The sequence below is a fragment of the Aquarana catesbeiana genome, linkage group LG10 (assembly GCF_042186555.1).
Source record: "Aquarana catesbeiana isolate 2022-GZ linkage group LG10, ASM4218655v1, whole genome shotgun sequence".
Taxonomy (NCBI): Eukaryota; Metazoa; Chordata; class Amphibia; order Anura; family Ranidae; genus Aquarana; species Aquarana catesbeiana.
This window is the reverse complement of record NC_133333.1, coordinates 252059037-252082272: the sequence shown is the minus strand read 5'-3', so window position 1 is coordinate 252082272 and position 23236 is coordinate 252059037. Positions and strand designations below refer to the sequence as shown.

The 23236-nt window shown below is 43.6% G+C and overlaps 1 protein-coding gene across 1 annotated transcript; it reads right to left on the bottom strand.

Moving 5' to 3' along the window:
* Nucleotides 1-10212: 10212 nt before the first annotated feature.
* Nucleotides 10213-14568, bottom strand: LOC141111377 (transcription factor HES-5-like). The gene is made up of 3 exons (XM_073603631.1): nucleotides 14435-14568; nucleotides 13088-13262; nucleotides 10213-12973 (listed from the first exon to the last, which is right to left on the bottom strand). Exons 1-3 carry the CDS (start codon nucleotides 14498-14500, stop codon nucleotides 12738-12740), a joined length of 477 nt encoding a protein of 158 aa, XP_073459732.1. The 5' UTR covers nucleotides 14501-14568; the 3' UTR covers nucleotides 10213-12737.
* Nucleotides 14569-23236: the final 8668 nt, after the last annotated feature.

The following is a 23236-nucleotide window of genomic DNA, read 5'->3' as shown; positions in this document are numbered from 1 at the left end:
GCATAACAATGTATGGAGAGCTGGCATGGAAGAGGTTCCCACACTCAGCAGCCAATCACAGAGCGGCGGGGACAATAGACTTGTGTCACTCTGCAGGGTGACATCTGGAGCCTCTAATAGTAGAGGATAATACAGGATGCAGGGGGTAGTGTGGGAAAGGCCGGGGACAAGATCTTATCTCACAGAATGACACATTGAAACATTTATTGACACATTGATTGTCTGCTTCTGATCATTTCAGTTGGATTCATGCAATGATTTGAAGAATCTATATATACAAAAATCGATGTACAATATTTCCCAAACATCTGTTACTAATTATTGGCTAAAGCCCCATACATAGGATCAGAAAATCATACAGAAAATACAAAAATAAATGACATCACTTCCTGAATTTTGATTCTGTTGTGCAAGAATTTTCGTACTTTAGTAACCTTTACATTTTTGATATGGAGACTAGCATGCAAATAAAAACAGACGATCATTTGTCCGATAATCTCATGGTGTGTACTAGGCTTAAGACCTCATGCACACAGCTGTACTGTATTTCACATGTGGCATACCGCTGTCAGTCATCAGTGCTGGATTTATAAGGGGGCAAAAGGGTAAAACGCCCCGGGCTCCCTGCCAGAGGGGGCTCCAGACTTTCTGTATAAAAAAATTAAACCCTATTTTCCCTCAAGACTTCAGTAGTGTGTTCCTTGAGGAAACTGCCCAATTTGCAGCCTTTGCCAAGCTCTGGGCATGTCTCACTCCATCTCAACAGGCAGTTTTATTACATGATAAAGGGCTTGCTGATACCTTTCCAGGTGGTTATGTAGCTCTTAGAATATACAATCACCGGCCACTTTATTAGGTCCCCCTTGCTAGTACCGGGTTGGACCCCCCTTTTCCTTCATTCTTCATGGCATAGATACAACAAGGTGTTGGATAACGTTCCGCAGAGATTTTGCTCCATAGTGACATGATAACATCACACAGTTGCTGCAGATTTGTCAGCTGCACATCCATGATGCCAATCTCCCATTCCACTACATCCCAAAGGTGCTCTATTGGATGAGATGTGGTGAGTGTGGAGGCCATTGGAGTACAGGGACCTCATTGTCCAGTGGTGAGATGATTGGAGCTTTGTGACATGGTGCATTATCCTGCTGGAAGGAGCCATCAGAAGATGGAGACACTGTAGTCATAAAGGGATGGACATGGTCAGCAACAGCTGCAGCTCCTCCAGAGTTACCATGGACCTCTTGGCTCTTCTCTGATGAATGCTCTCTTTGCCCAGCTGGTCAGTTTAGGTGGATGGCCATGTCTTGGTAGGTTTGCAGTTGTGTCATACTCTTTCCATTTTCAGATGATGGATTGACTAAGATTGTCCTGTATTTGTCTCCATCCATCTTCCCATCATCTCTGACCAGCTTCCCTGTCCCTGCTGAAGAAAAGCATCCCCACCACATGATGCTGCCACCACCATGTTTCACGGTGGGGATGGTGTGTTCAGGGTGATGTGCAGTGTTAGTTTTCCGCCACACACAGCATTTTGCTTTTAGGCCAAAAAGTTCAATTTTGGTCTCGTCTGACCACCTTCTTCCACATGTTTGCTGTGTCCTCCACATGGCTTCTCACAAACTACAAACAGGACTTCTTATGACTTTCTTTCACCAATGTCTTTCTTCTTGTCACTCTTCCATAAAGGGCAGATTTGTGGAGAACACGACTAATAGTTGTCCTGTGGACAGATTCTCCCACCTGAGCTGTGGATCTCTGCAGCTCCTCCAGAGTTACCATGGACCTCTTGGCTCTTCTCTGATGAATGCTCTCCTTGCCCGGCCGGTCAGTTTAGGTGGACGGCCATGTCTTGGTAGGTTTGCAGTTGTGCCATACTCTTTCCATTTTCCGATGATGGATTGAACAGAGCTCCGTGAGATGTTCAAAGCTTGGGAGATTTTTTTTATAACCTAACCCTGCTTTATCCCTGACCTGTCTGGTGTGTTCCTTGGCCTCCATGATGCTGTTTGTTCACTAATAAACCTCTGAGGGCTTCACAGAACAGCTGTATTTATACTGAGATTAAATGACACACAGGTGGACTCTATTTACTAATTAGGTGACTTCTGAAGGCAATTGGTTCCACTAGATTTTAGTTAGGGATATCAGAGTAAAGGGGGCTGAATACAAATCCACGCCACACTTTTCACAGATCTATTTGTAAAAAATTTTGAAAACGATTTATCATTTTCCTTCCACTTCACAATTATGTGCCACTTTGTGTTGGACTATCACATAAAATCCCAATAAAGTTAATTTATGTTTCTGGTTGTAACATGACAAAATGTGGAAAACTTCAAGGGGTATGAATACTTTTTCAAGGCACTGTATAATTTAATTTCTATGTTGAGGGACCCCCCAAACTTGAAGTGTCCCAGGCCATCCAAGGTCTAAATCCAGCACTGCCAGTCATCAATATAAGTGGATGGCTGTTCGTGGGTAGCTGATGACTTCTGCGTCAATGTTTACCAGCTCACATGCATACGGTACATTTCATGTTTTCTCTTAATGGACGACCCTCTGAGGCAGTCTTTCTAAACCTTTTTTACTCCAGAGGAACCCTTAAAACAGTTTTCAGGTCTCAGGGAACCCTTTCTAAAAAACACAGGAGATTATTGGAAAAAATGCTTCATATTGGTGGCTACTGGTGATACTGGTAGAGTTATTGCAAACACATTTTCAAAGGCTTTTTTTTTCTAGTGATATCAAGAATAATATTATTATGCTTGTTATTTTTCTTTTTGGTGCAAGTTACCACAACACTATTATCCCGTAAATTTTAAGATCAAAGATACAACTATGTTGGTGTCCCTTGTTAATTTTACATTGTATTTTTGTAAATGTGACTGCCGACTCCCAAACTGTCATTTGAAGTAAAACACAAAGCCAAGTATTATTCTACACAATTCTTTTATTGTGTATTAAAAAAAGAAAACAAATAAAATTATATATCTGCCAATAGAACTTAACCAAAAAGTGCATTCTATGCATCCAAAAATATAGAAAATATACCAAATCAAATCATTATTATTCAGCCAAAAAATAAAATGAAAGCCTCATGCATGTGTCCTGCTTCTTAATATAGGGGGTCAGCAATGCCAAGAGTTGGCGAAAGCAGGGGTCCGTCTTCCGGAGATAATTCCGAAAATCATCCGGATTATTCTCCTGGAGCCCCCACAGCAAAGGCATATGACATAATTGGTCATCATTATTAAAGCAACCAATTTTTGGTCCAAGAAATCCTCCTCCTCCTGTTCCTGGACTGGACTTGGGCCAAAGCAATAACTCCAAGGCCAATAATAAATAACACGTTATCTCCTCCGATTCAGCAACATGACTGGTTGACGAACGGCCGTTCAGAAACGAACTGAAAAGTGTGAAAATGAAAAGCGCGAATCAACACTCACCAAACTTCTACTAACACAAAATTAGCAGAAGGAGCCCAAAGGGTGGCGCCTGACAATTGAACTTCCTCTTTTTCGGCTTGTAGTACGTCTAGTTTGTCACTATTTTCGTGTTTGTTGGCCGACAATTGTGTGCTGTTTGTATGCAAGACAAGTTTTGGGCCAACACCCTTTGGATAAAAGTCCGAGGCTTTGTCTGCGGAACATCCGATCATGTGTACAAGGCTTAACAGGTAGATGAAATGATCATTGGTGCCATCAAATGGGAGGTCAATCAGTCACAGCTCAAGGAACCCCTGGATACTCCCGGAGGAACCCTCGTTGGGAATGACTGCTCGAAGGTAAAAAAGTTTAATTTATTAAATCTTTCCTCATAGCTGAGGTCCTCCAGCCCCCTTATTCATTTATAGTGAAAAGAGGCACATATGGGAGTAAAGTATTATCAATAATATCTCACCACTAGAGGCATCATTCTTACACTATTGTACCAAGACTAACCATTCCAAAAATGCCTCAAGTGGTCAACATATTTAAAGTCTCATTTTTGGAGTGGTTAGTCTTGGCTCCCTTATTAATTTAGTTGCCAATCACTGGACTCATTCAAGCACAAGGATATCCTTCCTATTAATTAGTGATCAGATTCAGGTGATGTCCAGCTACGAGATCTCCTATAGACACTGGCTCAGTTCACACTGGTGCGATGCCTGTGCAATGCAAATTCAGCCATAAAAACTGTATGGCTTAAATTGCATTGCATTCGCACCAAAATGGTGCAGGACCCTTTTTTTGGGTCCTATACCTCCCACTGACACCAATGATTGGGGCACTATTCCTCCCACTGATACCAATGATGGGGCATTATTCCTCCCACTGACACCAATGATGGGGCACTATGCTTCTCAATGACACCAATGACGGAACATTATACCTCTCACTGACAACAACCATGGGGCACCATTCTTGCCATTTACACCAATGATGGGGCACTATTCCTCCCACTGACACCAAAGATGGGGCACTATTCTTCTCGCTGACACCAATGATGGGTCAATTTTCCTCCCATTGACACCAATAATGGGGCACCATTCTTGCCATTGACACCAATGATGGGGCACTATTCCTCCTCCTGACATCAATGATGGGGCACCATTCTTGCCATTGACACCAATGATGGGGCACTATTACGCCTACTGACACCAATAATGGAGTAATATTCCTCCCACTGACACCAATGATGGGGCACAATTCCTCCCATTGACACCAATGAGGGAGCACTATTCCTCCCACTGACACCAATGATGGGGCACTATTCCTCCCACTGACACCAATGATGGGGCACTATTACTCCTACTGACGCCAATGATGGGGTACTATTCCTCCCACTGACATCAATGATGGGGCACTATTCCTCCCACTGACACCAATGATGGGGCACTATTCCCTCCCACTGACACCAATGATGGGGCACTATTCCTCCCATTGACACCAATGATGGGGCACTATTACTCCTACTGACGCCAATGATGGGGTACTATTCCTCCCACTGACACCAATGAGAGAGCACTATTCCTCCCACTGACACCAATGATGGGGCACTATTACTCCTACTGACGCCAATGATGGGGTACTATTCCTCCCACTGACGCCAATGATGGGGCACTATTCCTCCCACTGACACCAATGATGGGGCACTATTCCTCGTACTGACACCAATGATGGGGCACTATTCCTCCCACTGACACAAGTTATGGAATTCATTTACTCTCACCACCAAGCCTCTGGCACTGTTTAGTCCTACCAATGTTAGGGCATTTTCTACTCCCACTGGCCACAGTCTGCCCCCCTTCCACCACCTAAAGTTTGATTGGCAGTAAATTACCCCTTTGTGTCAGAAGCTTGGAGACCCCTGTGTGTAGACCAGTGTTTCCCAACTAGGGTTCCCCCTGAGGTTGCTAGGGGGCTCCTTGGGCAGTGAGCAATGATGGGTACATCTCCCAACTACAATGACCACCAACACAAAGGGGCAATTTTCCCCTAAACATCGGTGCAAGTGGTCCCTTCTACATTGACCACTAATGTTAGAGGATAGCGCAATTTATACTGCCTGCCTTCATTTGTTATTTCAAGATTACTAAAAAATAGTTTTGTAGGGGATTAGTAACAAAATGATTTGCCCTGGTTGTCAAATATTCTAGGCATGCCACATTACTTATTCTTTTATTGAAAACCTTTTCAACTTTTTGATCATGCTAATGTAGTACGAGCTGTAGGTGGAATCCTTTTTAGCAGGACCTGATAATTAATTCCAGGGTTCCTCAGGGGTAAGGGGGTTGAGAAAGGCTGCTCGGGGCTCTACTTGTAACTCGGAGATGCTTTTTGGGTGGATGAACACCTTCATTAATCAGAAAACAGATGTAAAGTATAGAAGTCCATAGATAAGAGTTGGCAATCATCTTGACTTCCAATCAACATGTGGTATCTGGGTTGGATATTAGTGATTAAATCACATTGTTGCTCTTCGGATTGTCATACAAATGAAGGGCAAAGGTCTTCTTGCTTAGCAATAACGTGTGGCTACATTAACACTCGGTGAAATGCTCATTTCCACCATTGGATCAGCAATTTTTAACGTGCTCAGATTCCGCCATGCTGCAGCAGGAGATAAGAGGTCTTCCATAATGGAGGAGGGACTGGAATGCATCTTCTAGAACAGGATGGAACCAATTAATTTCACCCCTGAACGCATCACAAACGTATCAGTCTCCCGCAGACGGGTCATCGGTGATAAATATGTCTGAGGATTTCTAATGAAGAGGGTGATTTCCATTGATTGTATTGGAGAGTCCCATGTGTCTGAGTGGTGGTGTTCATAGAGACTCCTCTTGTGGGGTCTCCAGAGACAGAGGATGGTGCAGTGTGATAAGAGGCTGTCTAAAATGTCAATGACACCTCATTACCCAGAACATCAAAGATGAGGAGTCACTGTACAGCGTGTGGGAGGTCTAGGACTACTGTCCCCAGGGTGCGTAACAAGTCGGAAATGGTTTATACTCAACTGAGAAGCCAGACGTTCCTGTGAAGGTTGTCATGTATCCAGGCCATGGTATAACTATAGTAGAAAGGCCAGCCAGACGCTGATTTTGGTTTGAGCGTTTCTACAAAATTCGGAAAAATTCTGTTGTCAGAGCCAGGACTGCCATTAGAAATCATGGGGCCCCATACAGCCTACCTGCTAATCTTCCCTCCTTCAATATACACTATATTACAAAAAATATTGGGACGCCTTCCTTTATACACACATGAACCTTAATGGCATCCCAGTCCTAAGCCGCGTAAACCATATCGAAAGCGAATAGGTTACTAAAGTACGAAAATTCTCACACAGCAGAAAATGTATTTGTATTGTATTTTTGGACGAAAACTGTTCTGATTAAATGAAAATCGCACGATCTGACATCGTACAAGAAAAAATGTTGTGTTTGTCCCTTCAGAAACTTTTGGACGACAGCTGTGGACGAACGTTCAGAATATCATACGATCACGTCAAAAGCAAAACTTTTTGTCCAGTTTTCTCATCGTGTGTACGAGGCTTTAGTCCGTAGGGTTCAATATTGAGTTGGCCCTTTGCAGCAATAACAGCTTCAACTCTTCTGGGAAGGCCGTCCACAAGGTTTAGGAGTGTGTCTATGGGAATGTTTGACCATTCTTCCAGAAGAGCTATCTTTATGGACCTTGCTTTGTGCACTGGTCCAGATCATTTGGTGGAGGGGGGATTATGGTGTGGGGTTGTTTTTCAGGGGTGGGGCTTGTCCCCTTAGTTCCAGTGAAGTGAACTCTTAAGGCGTCAGAATACCAAGACATTTTGGACAATTTCATGCTCCCAACTTTGTAGGAACAGTTTGGGGATGGCCCCTTCCTGTTCCAACATGACTGCCCACCAGTGCACAAAGCAAGGTCCATAAAGACATGGATGAGCGAGTTTGGGGTGGAGGAACTTAACTGGTCTACACAGAGTCCTGACCTCAACCCGATAGAACACCTTTGGGATGACATAGAGCGGAGGCCTTTTCATCCAACATCAGTGCCTGACCTCACAAATGTTCTTCTGGAAGAATGGTCAAACATTCCCATAGACACACTCCTAAACCTTGTGGACGGCCTTCCCAGAAGAGTTGAAGCTGTTATAGGGTGGGCCAACTCAATATTGAACCCTACGGACTATGACTGGGATTCCGCTAAAGTTCATGTGTGTGTAAAGGCAGGTGTCCCAATATAGTGTAGTTTTAGGTGATTTTATTGGTGGGGTGAAATCACCTTTTAGTGTTACAGCCAACAATTTATTTGATTTTGCACTTTATATTTATATATATATTTTGTATTATATTAATTGCGCTGATTGTTATTGAGGCTTTTGATTTCACATAAGTCTAGTACACTTGGTCCGACAAAAAAAAAAAAAAAACGTCCGACAATTGGCCCGTGTGTATGGCAGCCGGTCCAACAGAAGAAGTTTGGCCGGCTTCTGTCGGATGAGCATGCTGGAAATTTGGAAAACCAGCAGCCGACCGGCCCCTGATCGGTGCTCCCAGCCAATGGCAGAGAGTGCTGACCAGAGTGTTCTGGTGGGGGACAATACAATACAGAACAATACAATACAGAACGATACACTACAGGACAATGCAATACAGAACGATACACTACAGAATGATACAATACAGAACAATACAATACAGAACGATACACTACAGAACAATACAATACAAAACAATACAATACAGAATGATACAATACAGAACAATACAATACAGAACAATACAATACAGATTGATACACTACAGAACAATACAATACAAAACAATACAATACAGAACGATACAATACAGAACGATACACTACAGAATAATACAATACAAAACAATACAATACAGAACAATACAATACAAAACAATACGATACAGAATAATACAATACAGAACGATACAATACAGAATAATACAATACAGAACGATACAATACAGAACACAATAGCTCAGCAGTGGGGAATCCCTGTACTAACGTCAGATTGTTAGTACAGCGACTCCGACCTGAGCTGTCAGACCCGCTGGGTTGAACGAAAAAAAATGATGTTGTGTACTAGGCTACAGGCTAACATGCAGGGGGGTTTAGAGGCAGAGAAAAAACACCAGACGCCCCAACAGCCATGTTACAAACATCCAGTAAGCATGAGGCCTCACATTTCTGTTTTAACCTGAGTTGTTTTTTGTTTTTTTTTACTATCTTCAAAATTATGTTGGGGATCTTTCTTGTTCCGTTTATATTTTATATTCTGTGTCCCTGCTAAAGAGATTCACCTTCACTATCGGTCCTGTGACCATTGCCTCCGGCATAGAAAGTGATGGGAAATTCAAAGTATCTGAGTTGCCACAGGTACAGAAATCTCCAATGGGACCATTTGTTCCAAGTGACAACAATCTAAGCAAGATTACCCCTTGGCAGGGTTGCCAACTGTCAGTAAATTTACAAACAGTTTGTAAAACCCATATTTTTTGCATCTGTCCATGAATGTGCGTTACGCACATTCATGGACAGATGACAAAAAAAAAAAAGATTTTACAAACGGCTCATAAATGTACTGATAGTTGGTGATCCTGCCCTTTGGTTTTCGAGAATTTTTTCCCCACTTCCCTCTGTGTATCTCGGACAGGAAGTGAAGAAAAATCTCCTTCATGGATAAAAGACGAAATAAAAACTTTAACATTCCCCACTCCATCTAAAACTAAAAAAAAAAAAAAAGTTTTGGCTTTACATATACTTTACAAATATTCCCCTGCACCTGATTGGATACGTTCTTTGGGGAGGGATTTAGTAAAACTTGAGCACAGAGAATCTGTTGCAGCTTTGCATAGTAACCAACAGTGGCGGATGGTGCTATACATTTTTTTTTTGTTGGGGGGGGCGCAAACAAACCCCTCCAGGTCTGCACTCACCACGGTCACGGCTCCCCTGATACGGCTCCCTTCCGCAGCTTGACTTGGTCTGGAAACTGGAAGTGACGCAATGGCGAATACTGATTCGCTATTCGCTGGGAGGGTTCGGGGGCAGCGCTCTGCGCCCCGAGGACATCATAAAACAAGCCAATTAGAGCTTCAGTCTCAAATCACATGCTTGTACAAAAATTATGGACCTAATGGAAGCCCATTAGCCCATGAGTGTACACACATGGAACGATTGATTCTTAAATAATTGATAATATGTCTAACATTTTTTAACTTTAAGATGTTAAAAAATGTTAGTCATATTATCAGTTATTTAAAAATAAATCATTCTATTTCTAACGAACTTTGGGGGCGCCCCCCGCCCTGCCCCCCTTATGGACCGGCCACCTCTGGTAACCAATCAGCTACAAGGTGTAAGGCTGGGTTCACAGTCCAGAGTCTGGTGCGTTTCTGTTCACTGGTTCAGGTGCAATTCAGTACAAATGTTTGCCTAAATTTGCGCCTGAACCGGCCCCAAAAACGCACAGGACCCTTTTTAAAACTGCGCCGCGGCTGCCCCCGGACACTTGTGAACCGGCTCCATTGGGAGACGGTCACATTCACGTGTTATACAAATTGAATGTGGTTAAAAACGCATCCAATTTGCAAATATGTTAACCCAGCCTTATTCTCAAAGCTTCATTGAAAAAGTTGAAATTAGATGCTGATTAGTTATTATGAACAGCTTCTCTGGGCTCCAGTTTTAATAAATTCCCCCTTGGTTTTTTTTTTTTTGTGTCCACCATGACAGGTTTGAAAAAATATTATCGAAAGAAAGTCCCACACCAGTTTCAAGTCATTAATAATGTTTATTGTTTGAGGTTTGCACTCAACATATAAAGTTTTTCTTTTATATTCCTATTATGTATTCATTCAAAATTTGCTGCACAAAGTACATAAACATGAGCTTGTACATAAATGTCTTATTAATTGCAAATATTGCAAAGTCCAATATGTTAGAGATAACATTATAATAACTTTTGCAAACTCTGCATACCAAAAAACAAACAGCGACAGCGCAAATATTGCGTACGGCATTCTGTGTCTCGTAATTATAAGGTATTTTGCAAATATTGCATACCATAAATATCGTCGATTTGAACGAATTAATACTGCAAATATTGCAGAACATTGTAAATTGAATACATTGTATCATCCTGCAAACATTGTGAATTGAACACATTGTATCATCCTGCAAACATTGCAGAACCTTATCCTAGTGAATTGTATCACCAATAACATTACATTGTACTTTATACACAAAACATCCAAATACTGAATGGTCTTATATACTCATTTCTCAAGGAGAATTACAACAGTGTAATATGAAATCAAGTTCTATACTTTACTGTATAAAATAATATTCATTAATATTCCTAATATAACACCACAATATATGGTACTCCCATAAACACAATAGTTTAAATGGGTGCTGAAAAATCTGCAGCCTACCTTAAGGCTTGCCATACATTATACAATTGTCTTGAACATTTTTCCTTCAGATTTACCAAAAACTTGAACTACATAGTTGAAGCATAGGCGTGAGCAGTGTATTGCATTAGGGTTTGCACCCTAAAGCTGGGCTCACACAGCAGGAGTCCGGTGCGTCTCCATTCACCGTTTCAGGTCCGATTTCAGCCCAAATTTTGGGCTGAATTTGGACCTGAAATGGACCAAAAGACGCACCGGACTGCTGTGCAATTCGCACCGGAGCCACTCCGGAGATGTGTGAACCGGCTCCGAGGAGAGCCGGTCACAATCTCCTGCTATGTAAATTGGATGCGGGGAAACCCACATCCAATTCGCAATCGTGTGAACCCAGCCTAAAGCACAAACACACATGTATGTCTACATATATACATATATATATGACACCGGCACATTGATCTCCCTGCCGGCACAGTGAAAGAGAAGTGCATAAACACTTCTCTTATGGCAGAACCGGTAATAGGGAGATCTTTCCCACCTTCCCGCTGGCACACAGAGCGATCATGCTAACGTGCATGGGGGTGATTAAGGTGTGCCCAGGCACACCCGACACACCCTGTGCGCGCACCTATGAGTTGAAGGTAAATCGAAAGGAGATTGAACAGGAAAATGGTATAATACTGAGAAGACCAACAGAATGTGACAACAGAGGACACCCTTAATTATCATCATTATTCAGCATAAGCTACCTTGCATCGCACTTCTAATAGCATGCATTCATTTGTATGCGTACAGAGCTATTGCAATTTACAATGGAATCATTGCAACACAGAGAGCATTCATAGAATGCATCCAAATGGAATTTGATCTATTTTCTTCATAGAAGATAACTATACATTTGTATAAATATACAATATATTCTAAATAAGAACAACTAATTGTGATAGGGCCAAGTTAATGGTAACCCTACTCATTATCTATATAAGGATAGAGATAGATAGATAGATAGATAGATAGATAGATAGATAGATAGATAGATAGATAGATAGATAGATAGATAGATAGATAGATAGATAGATAGATAGATAGATAGATTCTCTACCATTACAAACAAAGTAATATCAGATTATACGGTATTTACACAGCCTTAATCAAAAGCTTACTTTCTAATAGATATAGATCTATATATAGATCTATGTCTATATATATATATATATATATATATATATATATATATATATATACATATACTGTATATATAAAATCTATAATGGAATTCAGATGAGCTGAAGTAATATGCAAATTATAGCAGAGATCACATAGTGAATAAACTCTATAATAACTACCATAAGCTTACTCTCCAATATAATATTATACATACATATATGTATACAGTATATTTTCTATATTGGAATTTAAATGAGCTGAAATCTGCTCCACTCATAATACGAGATCACACAGTGAATAAACTCTATTAATAATTTCCATTATCTCTATTCATATAGAGTAATAATGCATATATATATATATATATATATATATATATATATATATATATATATTTATATATACACATATGGACAGATATACAAAAATTCCATATAGGAACGCAGCAGAGCTATGATCTGCCCCCAATATATAACAAACAGTAATATCAGGTCACATTGTGATTACGGCCACTTCAGAATAAGCGTACTCTCTATCCTTATGAGAAGATACAGTGATAGGGATCAGATCCCCATGTACAGCTGTCAGGTCAGGTATGCTCCTTGTACACCCAACTCTATGTACTCAGCTCACAGTCCTGAGAAGTGGAGACGAGTCTCTACCAGGGTCTCCATAGGGTTTTGCTGCTGTCTGGAGGGCTGTTCTTGCTGGGGGTCTGTGAGATGGGGAATACAGAAGGACATGGAGTGCTGGTTACCATCTGAGCCCCATGGAGGGTCTGAAGAAGCTGCTGTTGAGCGTCTGTCTGTGTGTGCAGGGATAGGAAGTTCACAGAGTCCTGGAAGCAGGTGGAGTAGCCTTCTCTATGGGCTTGGATGGAGGTTGCTGTCACATCTGGAATAGACAAGACACATGTCAGTTATATGAAGTCCACTGTCACCTTCTACATTCCTAAATACTAACATCTCTCAGCAAGAATAATAAAATCAATGACAAGGGGACACTTACTTTTCTTAGCCATCTGCTGCTGCAGGAAGGTGACCGTCATCTCCAGTATGTCGGCCTTCTCCGGTTTGGAGGGCAGTTGTAGTTTCTGGAACTCTTTCTCCAGTAGGAGACGCAGCTGGTCGATGCTGCTGTTAATGCGATCTCTCCTCATCTTCTCAATGGCAGGCTTCCTCAGCTGCACAAAACAAGATAAGAGATGGTTAGTAACTACATAGTGATTGCATGGATAGAGAGAAAAATGACTAATGTCAGGAGAAACCAGAATAAAGCTGGAGGGAATGCTAAGAGGACATGGGATGGGAGAACATAGAGAGGCAACAGGATGAGGGATCTTTTAAGTTGACAGGATGGGGAGATCTGGAAGGACATTGGATGGAAGGACGTAGAGGGTGGCTGAATGAGAAACCTTGGAGATGCCAGGATGGGGAGGTTTAGGAGGTTATTGGATGGGAAGATCTAGAGGGGTGACAGAGTGAGGGACCTTGGAGGTGACAGGATGAGGACATATGAGAAGACAAGATGGGAAGATATAGAGAGGTGACAGGGTGAGGGATCTTGGAAGTGCCAGCATGGGGAGAAATAAAAGGACAAGATGGGAAAATCTAGAGGGGTGACATGGTGAGGGATCTTGGAGGTGTCAGGATGGGAAGCTCAAGGAGGACAGGATGGGGTGAGAGGATAAGGGATCTTGGGGGTTGTCAGGATGGGAAGTTCTAAGAGGTCTGGATAAGCAGATCTAGAGGGGTGACAGGATGAGGAGATATAAGAGGACACAATGGGAAAATAAAGGTGAGGGATCTTGAAGATGTCAGGATGGGAAGTTCCAGGAGGATAGGATGGGGTGGAGGATAAGGGATCTTGGGTGGTGCGAGGATGGGAAGTTCTAGGAGGTCCGGAAGGTAAGATCTAGAGGGGTGACAGGATGAGGGACCTTGGAGATGATAGGATTAGGAGATAAAAGCAGACACGATGGGAAAATTTAGAGTGGGTGACAAGGTGAGGGATCTTGGAGATGACAGAATGGGAAGTTCCAGGAGGACAGGATGGGGTGAGAGGATAAGGGATCTTGGGGGGTGTCAGGATGGGAAGTTCTAGAAGGTCTGGATGTGAAGATCTAGAGGGGTGACAGGATGAGGGATCTTGGGGGTCTCCAGCACTTGGAGATCTAGAGAGTTGATGGGGAGAGGAATCTTGGAGGTGCCAGGATGGGAAGATCTTGGAGGACAGGATGGAAGATCTAGAGGGGTAACAGAATGGGGGATCTTGGAGATGTAAGGTTTGGAAGATATAGGGGGAAAACAGATCAAATAAATGAAGGAACAAACAGGAATCTAGAGAGATACTTACTTTTCTGGGTTGCTGGGTCAGTTGGCGGTCAGCACCGTGCAGTAGAGGGCTGCTGGAAGGAGACATGATGTCTGGTCAGTGAGTGAAGAGCAGTTCCTATGCTCAGTGTCCTCTCTGTAGAAGAGATTTCAGTGATGTGCAGTCACAGAGCTCACCCTCCCCCTATATACCCCTCACTCTGCATAATAATGTGTGAGGATCAGACTTTGCAGAGGTTCCCACACTCAGCAGCCAATCACAGAGCGGCGAGGACAATGGACGTGTGTCACACCGCAAGGTGGCATCTGGAGCCTCTAATAGGGGCAGAGGGGGAGGAATAATGGGACTTTCTGCTGAAAGAAGCTTGCAGTGTGGGAAAGGGCTACTTATTCTATTATCTGATACCTGCAGAGAAGGAAAGCTTCCACAAGAGCCTGCAGCTACATGTGGACAATAAAAACAGTTGATGACTTCAGATGTCACTGGGAAATAATGACCTGGGACACATCAATAAAAAAAAACAAAAAAACTGAGAAATTAATAGAAGATTAGAATTTTGTTTACCTTGAAAGTTTGATATACAGTATTTGCAAGCAATGTTTTGGGGTAATCCTTGTAAAAGACCCCATAAACACTATTAGATTTTCTGCAGATTTTGTCTTCAGATTTATCAAAACCATATAATATGAGGTCAAACCTTAAGAAATTCAATTTGTATGCAATCAGGCAGGCCCTCGCACTACATGGTTTTGGTAAATCTGAAGACAAAAATCTACAGAAAATCTAATAGCGTGTATGGGGTCTTAGACTATTCTATGTCAGGATGGGAAGTTCCAGGACAGGATGGGGTGAGGGGATAGGGTATCTTGGGTGGTGTGAGGATGGGAAGTTCTAGGAGGTCTGGATGGGAATATCCAGAGGGGTGACAGGATAAGGGACCTTGGAGGTGACAGGATGAGGAGATAAAAGAGGACACGATGGGCAAATCTAGAGGGGTGACAAGGTGAGGGATCTTGGAGATGTCAGAATGGGAAGTTCCAGGAGGACAGGATGGGGTGAGAGGATAAGAGATCTTGGGGGGTGTCAGGATGGGAAGTTCTAGAAGGTCTGGATGGGAAGATCTAGAGGGGTGACAGGATGAGGGATCTTGGAGGTCTCCAGCACTTGGAGATCTAGAGAGTTGATGGGGTGAGGAGTCTACCCTGTAAAAGAAAAGACGCTTATACAGTACTTACCTATTCAGAAGCCGCCCGGATTAGGTCACATGAACGGCTTCCAAAGCTGGCTTCAGTGTAAAGTGTTTTTTACCATCTGTGTCCCATTTGCGAGATTTTCCTTAATTTCCTGTCCTCCTCAAGACAAAACAGGAAGTGAGAAAACCAGAACAGGTCTCCTTACTGGGAGATTTCCTATGTTTTTCTTGTATGGATAACAAATTACAATTTTACATTTTCCCATCAATTTAGGTCTTGGTGACAATGGTGACCAGGGCAGATAGTGAGGGTGGAGCTTTTCAGCAGGGGCACCTGCAATGCTATTGGTGATTCTGTGCAATAGCTCAAAATATAGAAAGGTTCAGCACTCCATGCAAAACTTCTGCAACTTTTTGAGGTCTCATCAAAAATATAGGGGAAAAAAAAGACATGTTCTACCTCCAAGGAGATGAAGGAAGAACATGTCTCTTCATTCTCCAAGGAGATGTAGGAAGAACATATCTTTTCCACTATATTTTTTATGTGACCTCAGTAAATCGCAGAAGTTTTGCATGGAGTGCTGGACTTTTGTACATCTTGAGCCATAGTATCACCGATAGCCACCCAGCAGCATTCAGGGGGTCTGGTGCTGTACTCCTGTAGGCAGGTTTAGTCTGTATTCTCCACTGTAGGTTGGGCTTGACTGAAGCGGCAATGCAGAAGGGGAAGGAAGTTGTGAGAAAGTTGGTTCCTCTATGACTACCAGTGGTAAATAGGAGACATCTGTCTGATTGGACACTGGTTCCCCATGTGACCTTTGTGGCCATCTTGGGTCAGGCAGAGTCTATTTAAGTCTCCAGCTCCTGGGGGTTTGGCATGCTTTATGCGAGTGGCTAGCATAGGGACAGGATCCCTGTCTGGCAGGGACAGTGCTTAGAGGTGGGGAAAGGATACAGAGGAGTAGGGAATCTCCTCGTTGGAAGCCTTTTGTTTGGGTGTGGAACAGCCATACCGCATTCCATTCCAACTCTTCACTGTAGATCCTCTGCTACTGTTTGTAAGTGGCTCTGGTTGGTTTTGCCTACCCACCGGGCCTGTTTGTATGTTGTTGGAACCCTTACAACAGTGGTCTCCAAACTGTGGTCGGGGGCCGGATGTGGTCCTTTGTTCACCTTTATCCAGCCCTTGGGGTACTTTTCCTCCCACTGATACAATACACTATTCCTTCCACTGAAACCAACAACGGGGCATAATTCCTGGTGGTGACATCAACAACAGGGAAACTATTTCTCCCATTGATTTGTCAAACTGACACCAACAATGGGGCTCTATTTATCCCGCTGACACCTACAATGGAGCACAATTCCTTCCACTGATACCAATGATGGGGCACTAACTATTCCTTCCACTGATACCAATGATTGGGTACTATTACCCCCACTGATACCAATGATGGGGCACTATTACCCCCACTGATACCAATGATGGGGCACTATTACCCCCACTGATACCAATGATAGGGCCCTATTACCCCCACTGATGCCAAGTATGGGACACTATTCCTTCCACTGATACTAATGATGGAGCACTGATTATTCCTTCCACTGACACCCAGGATGGGGCACTATTGCCCCCACTGATACCAATGATGGGGCACTATTACCACCACTGATACCAATGATGGGACACTATTCCTTCCACTGATACCAATGATGGGGCACTAACTATTCCTTCTACTAATACCAATGATGGGGCACTATTATCCCCACTGATACCAATGATGGGACACTATTCCTTACACTGATACCAATGATGGGACACTATTCCTCTCCCTAATACCATCTTCCCCTTAATACCAAAGATGCAATGTTTACTCCGACTGATGCCAGGGCAAAATCTACTCCCAATGGCCACAGTCAGGCCGCTCTAAAGTCTGAAGGACAGTAAACTGGCCCTTTGTTTAGAAGGTTTGGAGACCCTGTCTTACAATATACTGTTTGCATCCACCTCGACCTCCGAGTGTATTCTTTGCCACCGGTGCCCCATGCTGCCCACACTCCAACAATGGCTGCTTTGCAAGTCCCATAGTGGGTTTTCCAATGGTGACAGCAGTAGACAGTGCCTACGTCATGTGTTAAAAAGCCTACTTATAGCCTCCATTGAAAGCTTATGTGCCAGGGTGACAACACAGGAGCACAATGGGGAGAGAGAGTTAGAGCATTGTAACCATATAACAAGAAGATTCTAAACAAGGACCTTCATTACAGGATCGCCAGATATTATTTCAAATTTATATTGGCTTATATGAGATTTTAGTGACTGGGTTTTTTCGCGCAAAGTTCTAAGATCCACAGACAATGCCGAAAAGTTCCAGTTCCTTATGGTAGGAGTTCCGTCCATGAAGGATGTTGAGGACCCATCATAGCTCCGAGAGTTGACAAGGTGTCCTTGTCACAATTAGGTGTCACATCTTCCCCCTACATCAAAGGGTCAATAAAGTCAGCCAACACAATCACAAGTCAACACACACCAACCCAGCTCCATTATATTAATGTGTTAATATCCTGCTACTCTATTTCCACCTGAAAAGGTAGAGAAAGCCAAACACAACACTCTGGTATAAAGGATCAGGCATGGCGGGGGGTGAGGTTTAGCTCCCATTACCTTCTCACATATATCATTAGAGGAAAACATTCATATTGTTTCATTTATTTAGTAAACTCTCAGCTGTGATCACACGTATCATGCACACTTGTTGGGTGTCATGATGGTATCAGCTACAGGAAGCAGATCAGAGATAGGCAGATATACCTCACCAAGAACTGGACAGGTATGGTCATGACAGGTGAAAAGGTATTTTATTTTTCTCCATAAAAACAATCGGCAACTGGTTGCACATAGATATTACAATCTTTTAAAAACCATCTAAAAAAATGAAGGACTGGGGAATCTCTGTCCTCGGTACCTTTCTCTGCTATTTTACCAAATCCCCTCAATGGAGCTCCTAGCCTGCCTGAGGAAGGAGCACGCATGCTCCGAACGTGAGCGCTACGGCCTAGCCCCCCCCGCTCTCCTCCACCTGACGTTATCTTCCTAGGAACCTGCTGACGCGCTGTCTGAGGGAACCCCAAGCCATCGGAGCTACGGACTCCACCGCAAGCGGCCGAGGCCGGCCCCGCCACAGCCCAGCTGGTTCGTGATGTGACTCTGCGTTGCCCAGGAGAACCTACCTATGCCTATTTCTTATCACACAAATGTGAGTGTACAATTTGTAATAATAAAGTGTTGTTTTTAACTACCTACTACCCTTATGCCGCGTACACACGGTCTGACTTTTCGGGCTACAAAAGTCCGACGGACGCCGACGGACAAAATACGGCTGACAATCCGATCGTGTGTGGGCTTCCCCGGACTTTCAGCGGACTTTTCCAGCCGCAAATCTGACGGACTTTAGATTAGGAACATGCTTCTAAATCTTTACGTCGTAACTCCGCCGGACCCAGAAATCTGCTCATCTGTATGCTAGTCCGACGGGCAAAAACCGACGCTAGGGCAGCTATTGGCTACTGGCTATCAACTTCCTTATTTTAGTCCGGTGTACGTCATCACGTACGAATCCGTCGGACTTTGGTGTGATCGTGTGTAGGCAAGTCCGTTCGTTAGAAAGTCCGCCGCAAGTCCGCCAAAAGTCTGTCGGACTTTTGTAGCCGAAAAGTCCGACCGTGTGTACGCGGCATTAGAGCAGCGCTGCTTTTCTTTCTGCTTTATCATACCACAGAGTCCCTTCTACTCTGACAAGCCGGCTGCCGCTCATCATAGAAGCCTTAACCATCTTTAACTGTTTATTATCCCCTGGACATATCTTATCCCCCACGCTAATGCCCCTTATCTACCTATCAGCAGCACCTGTCAGCGCTCCATTCCCCCTCTGTTACCAACTCAACATTGGTAATCATTTTCTTTACAGCAGTTTTTATGAATGAGCCCAATGCAATAAAGACAAAAAGAAATGCGGGTCAAGAAGAGACTAGACATGTACATCTAAGAATTGCAATATGTTTACATTTCATATTAGTTTCCACATTCAAAACGAATTTTAATTGAATTTTATTTTTCATTCGTTATTTTGAATGATTCGTTTACAATCGTCACTATTGTGATTTGAAAATTCGGATACATCCAAATAACAACTAATTCCACATGTCTAGAAGAGACTGAAAGTGGCCTGCTACCCATTGACAAGCCCACAGGTGGCTCGGCAGTTTTAGTGTGAACCTGAGCAGTAACAGATCCATTTATTTGGTTGAACATCATCCCGAACTTGTAGCAGGAGAACCCCCCCCCCCCTCCCCCTTCCAAAGACAGAAGGACCCACCCCCCCCCCTTTCCAAAGACAGAAGGACCCACCCCCCCCCTTTCCAAAGACAGAAGGACCCCCCCCCCCCCCTTTCCAAAGACAGAAGGACCCACCCCCCCCCCCCCCTTTCCAAAGACAGAAGGGCATCAGAGTTTATAATAAATGCCCATATATACGAAAACTGTCAGGGTCGTATAATTGTCATCTAAAGTCCATGGGCACACAGACTCACTCATTAAAGTGATTGTTAACATTCACCCTGTAAAACAACCCATTCAGTTTAAAATAGAAATGGAAGGCAAAACATTTGTGTATAGATATATATATATATAAAAAAAAAAAAAAAAAAAAAAAAAAAAAAAAGTTTTCCCTTTTTTATAAGTGATCACATTCCCTCTGTTCTCAGCTGCATAAGAGCTATTGGGAGGAGAAGCAGCAGCACACTGATCTTCCCAGTGAATAGCTGTGTGCGTGTGTGTGTGTGTGTGTGTGTGGGGGGGGGGGGTGCCAGGACACGTCTGATTATTGGCGGAGAGCAGGATGAGTTCCCAGCGCAACTAGAGAACTGACCACGCTATACTCTCATGCCTAGCGCGGTCAGTTTTTAAAGTGGTGTTCCAGCCGCAAATTTTTTTTTTTTTTTTTAAAGTCAGCAGCTACAAACACTGTAGCTGCTGACCTTTAATAAGGACGCTTACCTGTCCAGGGAGCCCGTGCCGCCATCCTAATGAAGGGAAACAGGCAGTGGAGCCTCGCGGCTTCAATGCCTGTTTCCTACTGCGCATGCGCGAGTCGCGCGGCGCTTTGTGAATGGGGCGGCTGTCACACAGGTCCCAGAAGACAGCGCGCCCCGTTTCCCAGGAGGCAACGCTAGGGGTGAAGAGAAGGAACAGCTCCGCGGAGAAGGAAGCGGCAGATGAGGACGATCTGCCTAGCAACAGCCATTTCTGGTAAGTATAACATTTTTATTTTTTTTTCAATTATTCTTTAATGTATTTTAAGGAGCCTTTTTATGTAATTTTTTTTTTTTTTTTTTAGGGTGGACCACAGCAGAGGGACTGGCAGGAACACCAGAGATTTTACACAAAGGAAGCAATACAAAGAGAACAGGAGACTTTTCCATAGAAGTACATTGTACAGCATAGAGGAATATGAAATATTGGGTTTACATATTCTTTAATAAATACATTAAACATTTTAATTACATAATAACATTATAATAACAACATCGTTCTGAGTGTTACAATGATAAAAATAATCAATATAATTTCACATTAATTTTTTTTTTTTTTTTTGTGGGGGGGGGGGCTCGTCCGGGAAATGAGCCAAATATTTCCATTTAGAGTCCAGTAGAGGAAAATCAATTGTACAGCCGTCCGTATTGCACTTATCCAATGAATTCATCCATCTGCATTATAATGAGTTTGTCAGGATAAAAAATATCCATGAAAGGCGCCCCAGAGACCGGGGACTGTCAGGTCCGGGTTCTGTCTGAGCTCCATTCTCCTTGTTTGGTTGCAATGAATCTGCAATTTGTGCTTTTTTATTTTATTATCATCTAATTTTATTTTTACAATTGTATTTTATTTTTTTACTTTTTTTTTGTTTTTTTTAAATTCACAGTGTGCAGGTATTGGGGGCCCATGTTGAACTGGTAATGGGCCCAAAGAGCCCCCTTTACTAGTTCTGTGTGGGCCGAGCTCTGCCACCTCCTGATTATCCTGTTTGCCCCTCGTGTGAGGCTCGTGTGCAGCTGCAAACAAGGTGGGCTTTAGAGCTTCCTTACACACGGGGCGATTGGCTCTGTGCCCCCCCCCCCCCCGTAGGGCCATCATTTACTGGCATGGAGATGCACAGGTGCCACCCTGTACCCATGTCCTATTTAGGTCTATTGGGACACAGCTGTTGTGTCCCACTATGAAATGCGGGTGCGGGTCCCTGAACGCTCACAGGGTGAGTTTGAGGGTCCGTACCTAGCGCACCTTAGTGCTCCTATATCAGGGATATGCAATTAGCGGACCTCCAGCTGTTGCAGAACTACAAGTCCCATGAGGCGTAGCAAGACTCTGACAGCCACAGACATGAAATCCAGAGGCAGAGGCATGATGGGACTTGTAGTTTTGCAACAGCTGGAGGTCCGCTAATTGCATATCCCTGTCCTATAGGGACGCAGTAGCTGTGTCTGTGCAGCCCCCCGTGTCCCAATAGACTAGAATAGGACACCAGCACGGGGATGCAAGCAGCACCTGTGTTATCCCTGTGCCGGTAAAAGATGGACCTGCATGGTGCAAACCGCCCCATGTGAACTCGGCCTGACACCCTTACACCACATACACTATATTACCAAAAGTATTGGGACGCCTGCCTTTACATGAACTTTAATGACATCCCAGTCTTAGTCCGTAGGGTTCAATATTGAGTTGGCTCCGCCCTTTACAGATATAACAGCTTCAACTCTTCTGGGAAGGCCGTCCACAAGGTTTAGGAGGGTGTCTATGGGAATGTTTGACCATTCTTCCAGAAGAACATTTGTGAGGTCAGGCACTGATGTTGGACGAGAAGGCCTGGCTCGCAGTCTCCGCTCTAATTCATCCCAAAGGTGTTCTATCGGGTGGAGGTCAGGACTCTGTGCAGGCAAGTCACATTCCTCCACCCCAAACTTGCTCATCCTTGTCTTTATGGACCTTGCTTTGTGCACTGGTCCAAATCATTTGGTGGAGGGGGGATTATGGTGGGGGGTTGTTTTTCAGGGGTTGGGCTTGGCCCCTTAGTTCCAGTGAAGGGAACTCTTAAGGTGGCAGCATACCAAGACATTTTGGACAATTTCATGCTCCCAACTTTGTGGGAACAGTTTGGGGACGGCCCCTTCCTGTTCCAACGTGACTGCGCACCAGTGTACAAAGCAAGGTCCATAAAGACACGGATGAGCGAGTTTGGGGTGGAGGAACTTAACTGGCCTCCACAGAGTCCTTACCTTAATCCAATAGAACACCTTTGGGATGAATTCGAGCGGATACTGCAAATCAGGCCTTCTTGTCCAACATCAGTGCCTGACCTCACAAATGCTCTTCTGGAAGAATGGTCAAACATTCCCATAGACACCCTCCTAAACCTTGTGGGCAGACTTTCCAGAAGAGTTGAAGCTGTTATAGCTGCAAAGGGCGGAGCCAACTCAATATTGAACCCTACGGACTAAGACTGGGATGTCATTAAAGTTCATGTGCGTGTAAAGGCAGGCGTCCCAATACTTTTGGTAATATAGTGTATGTGTCC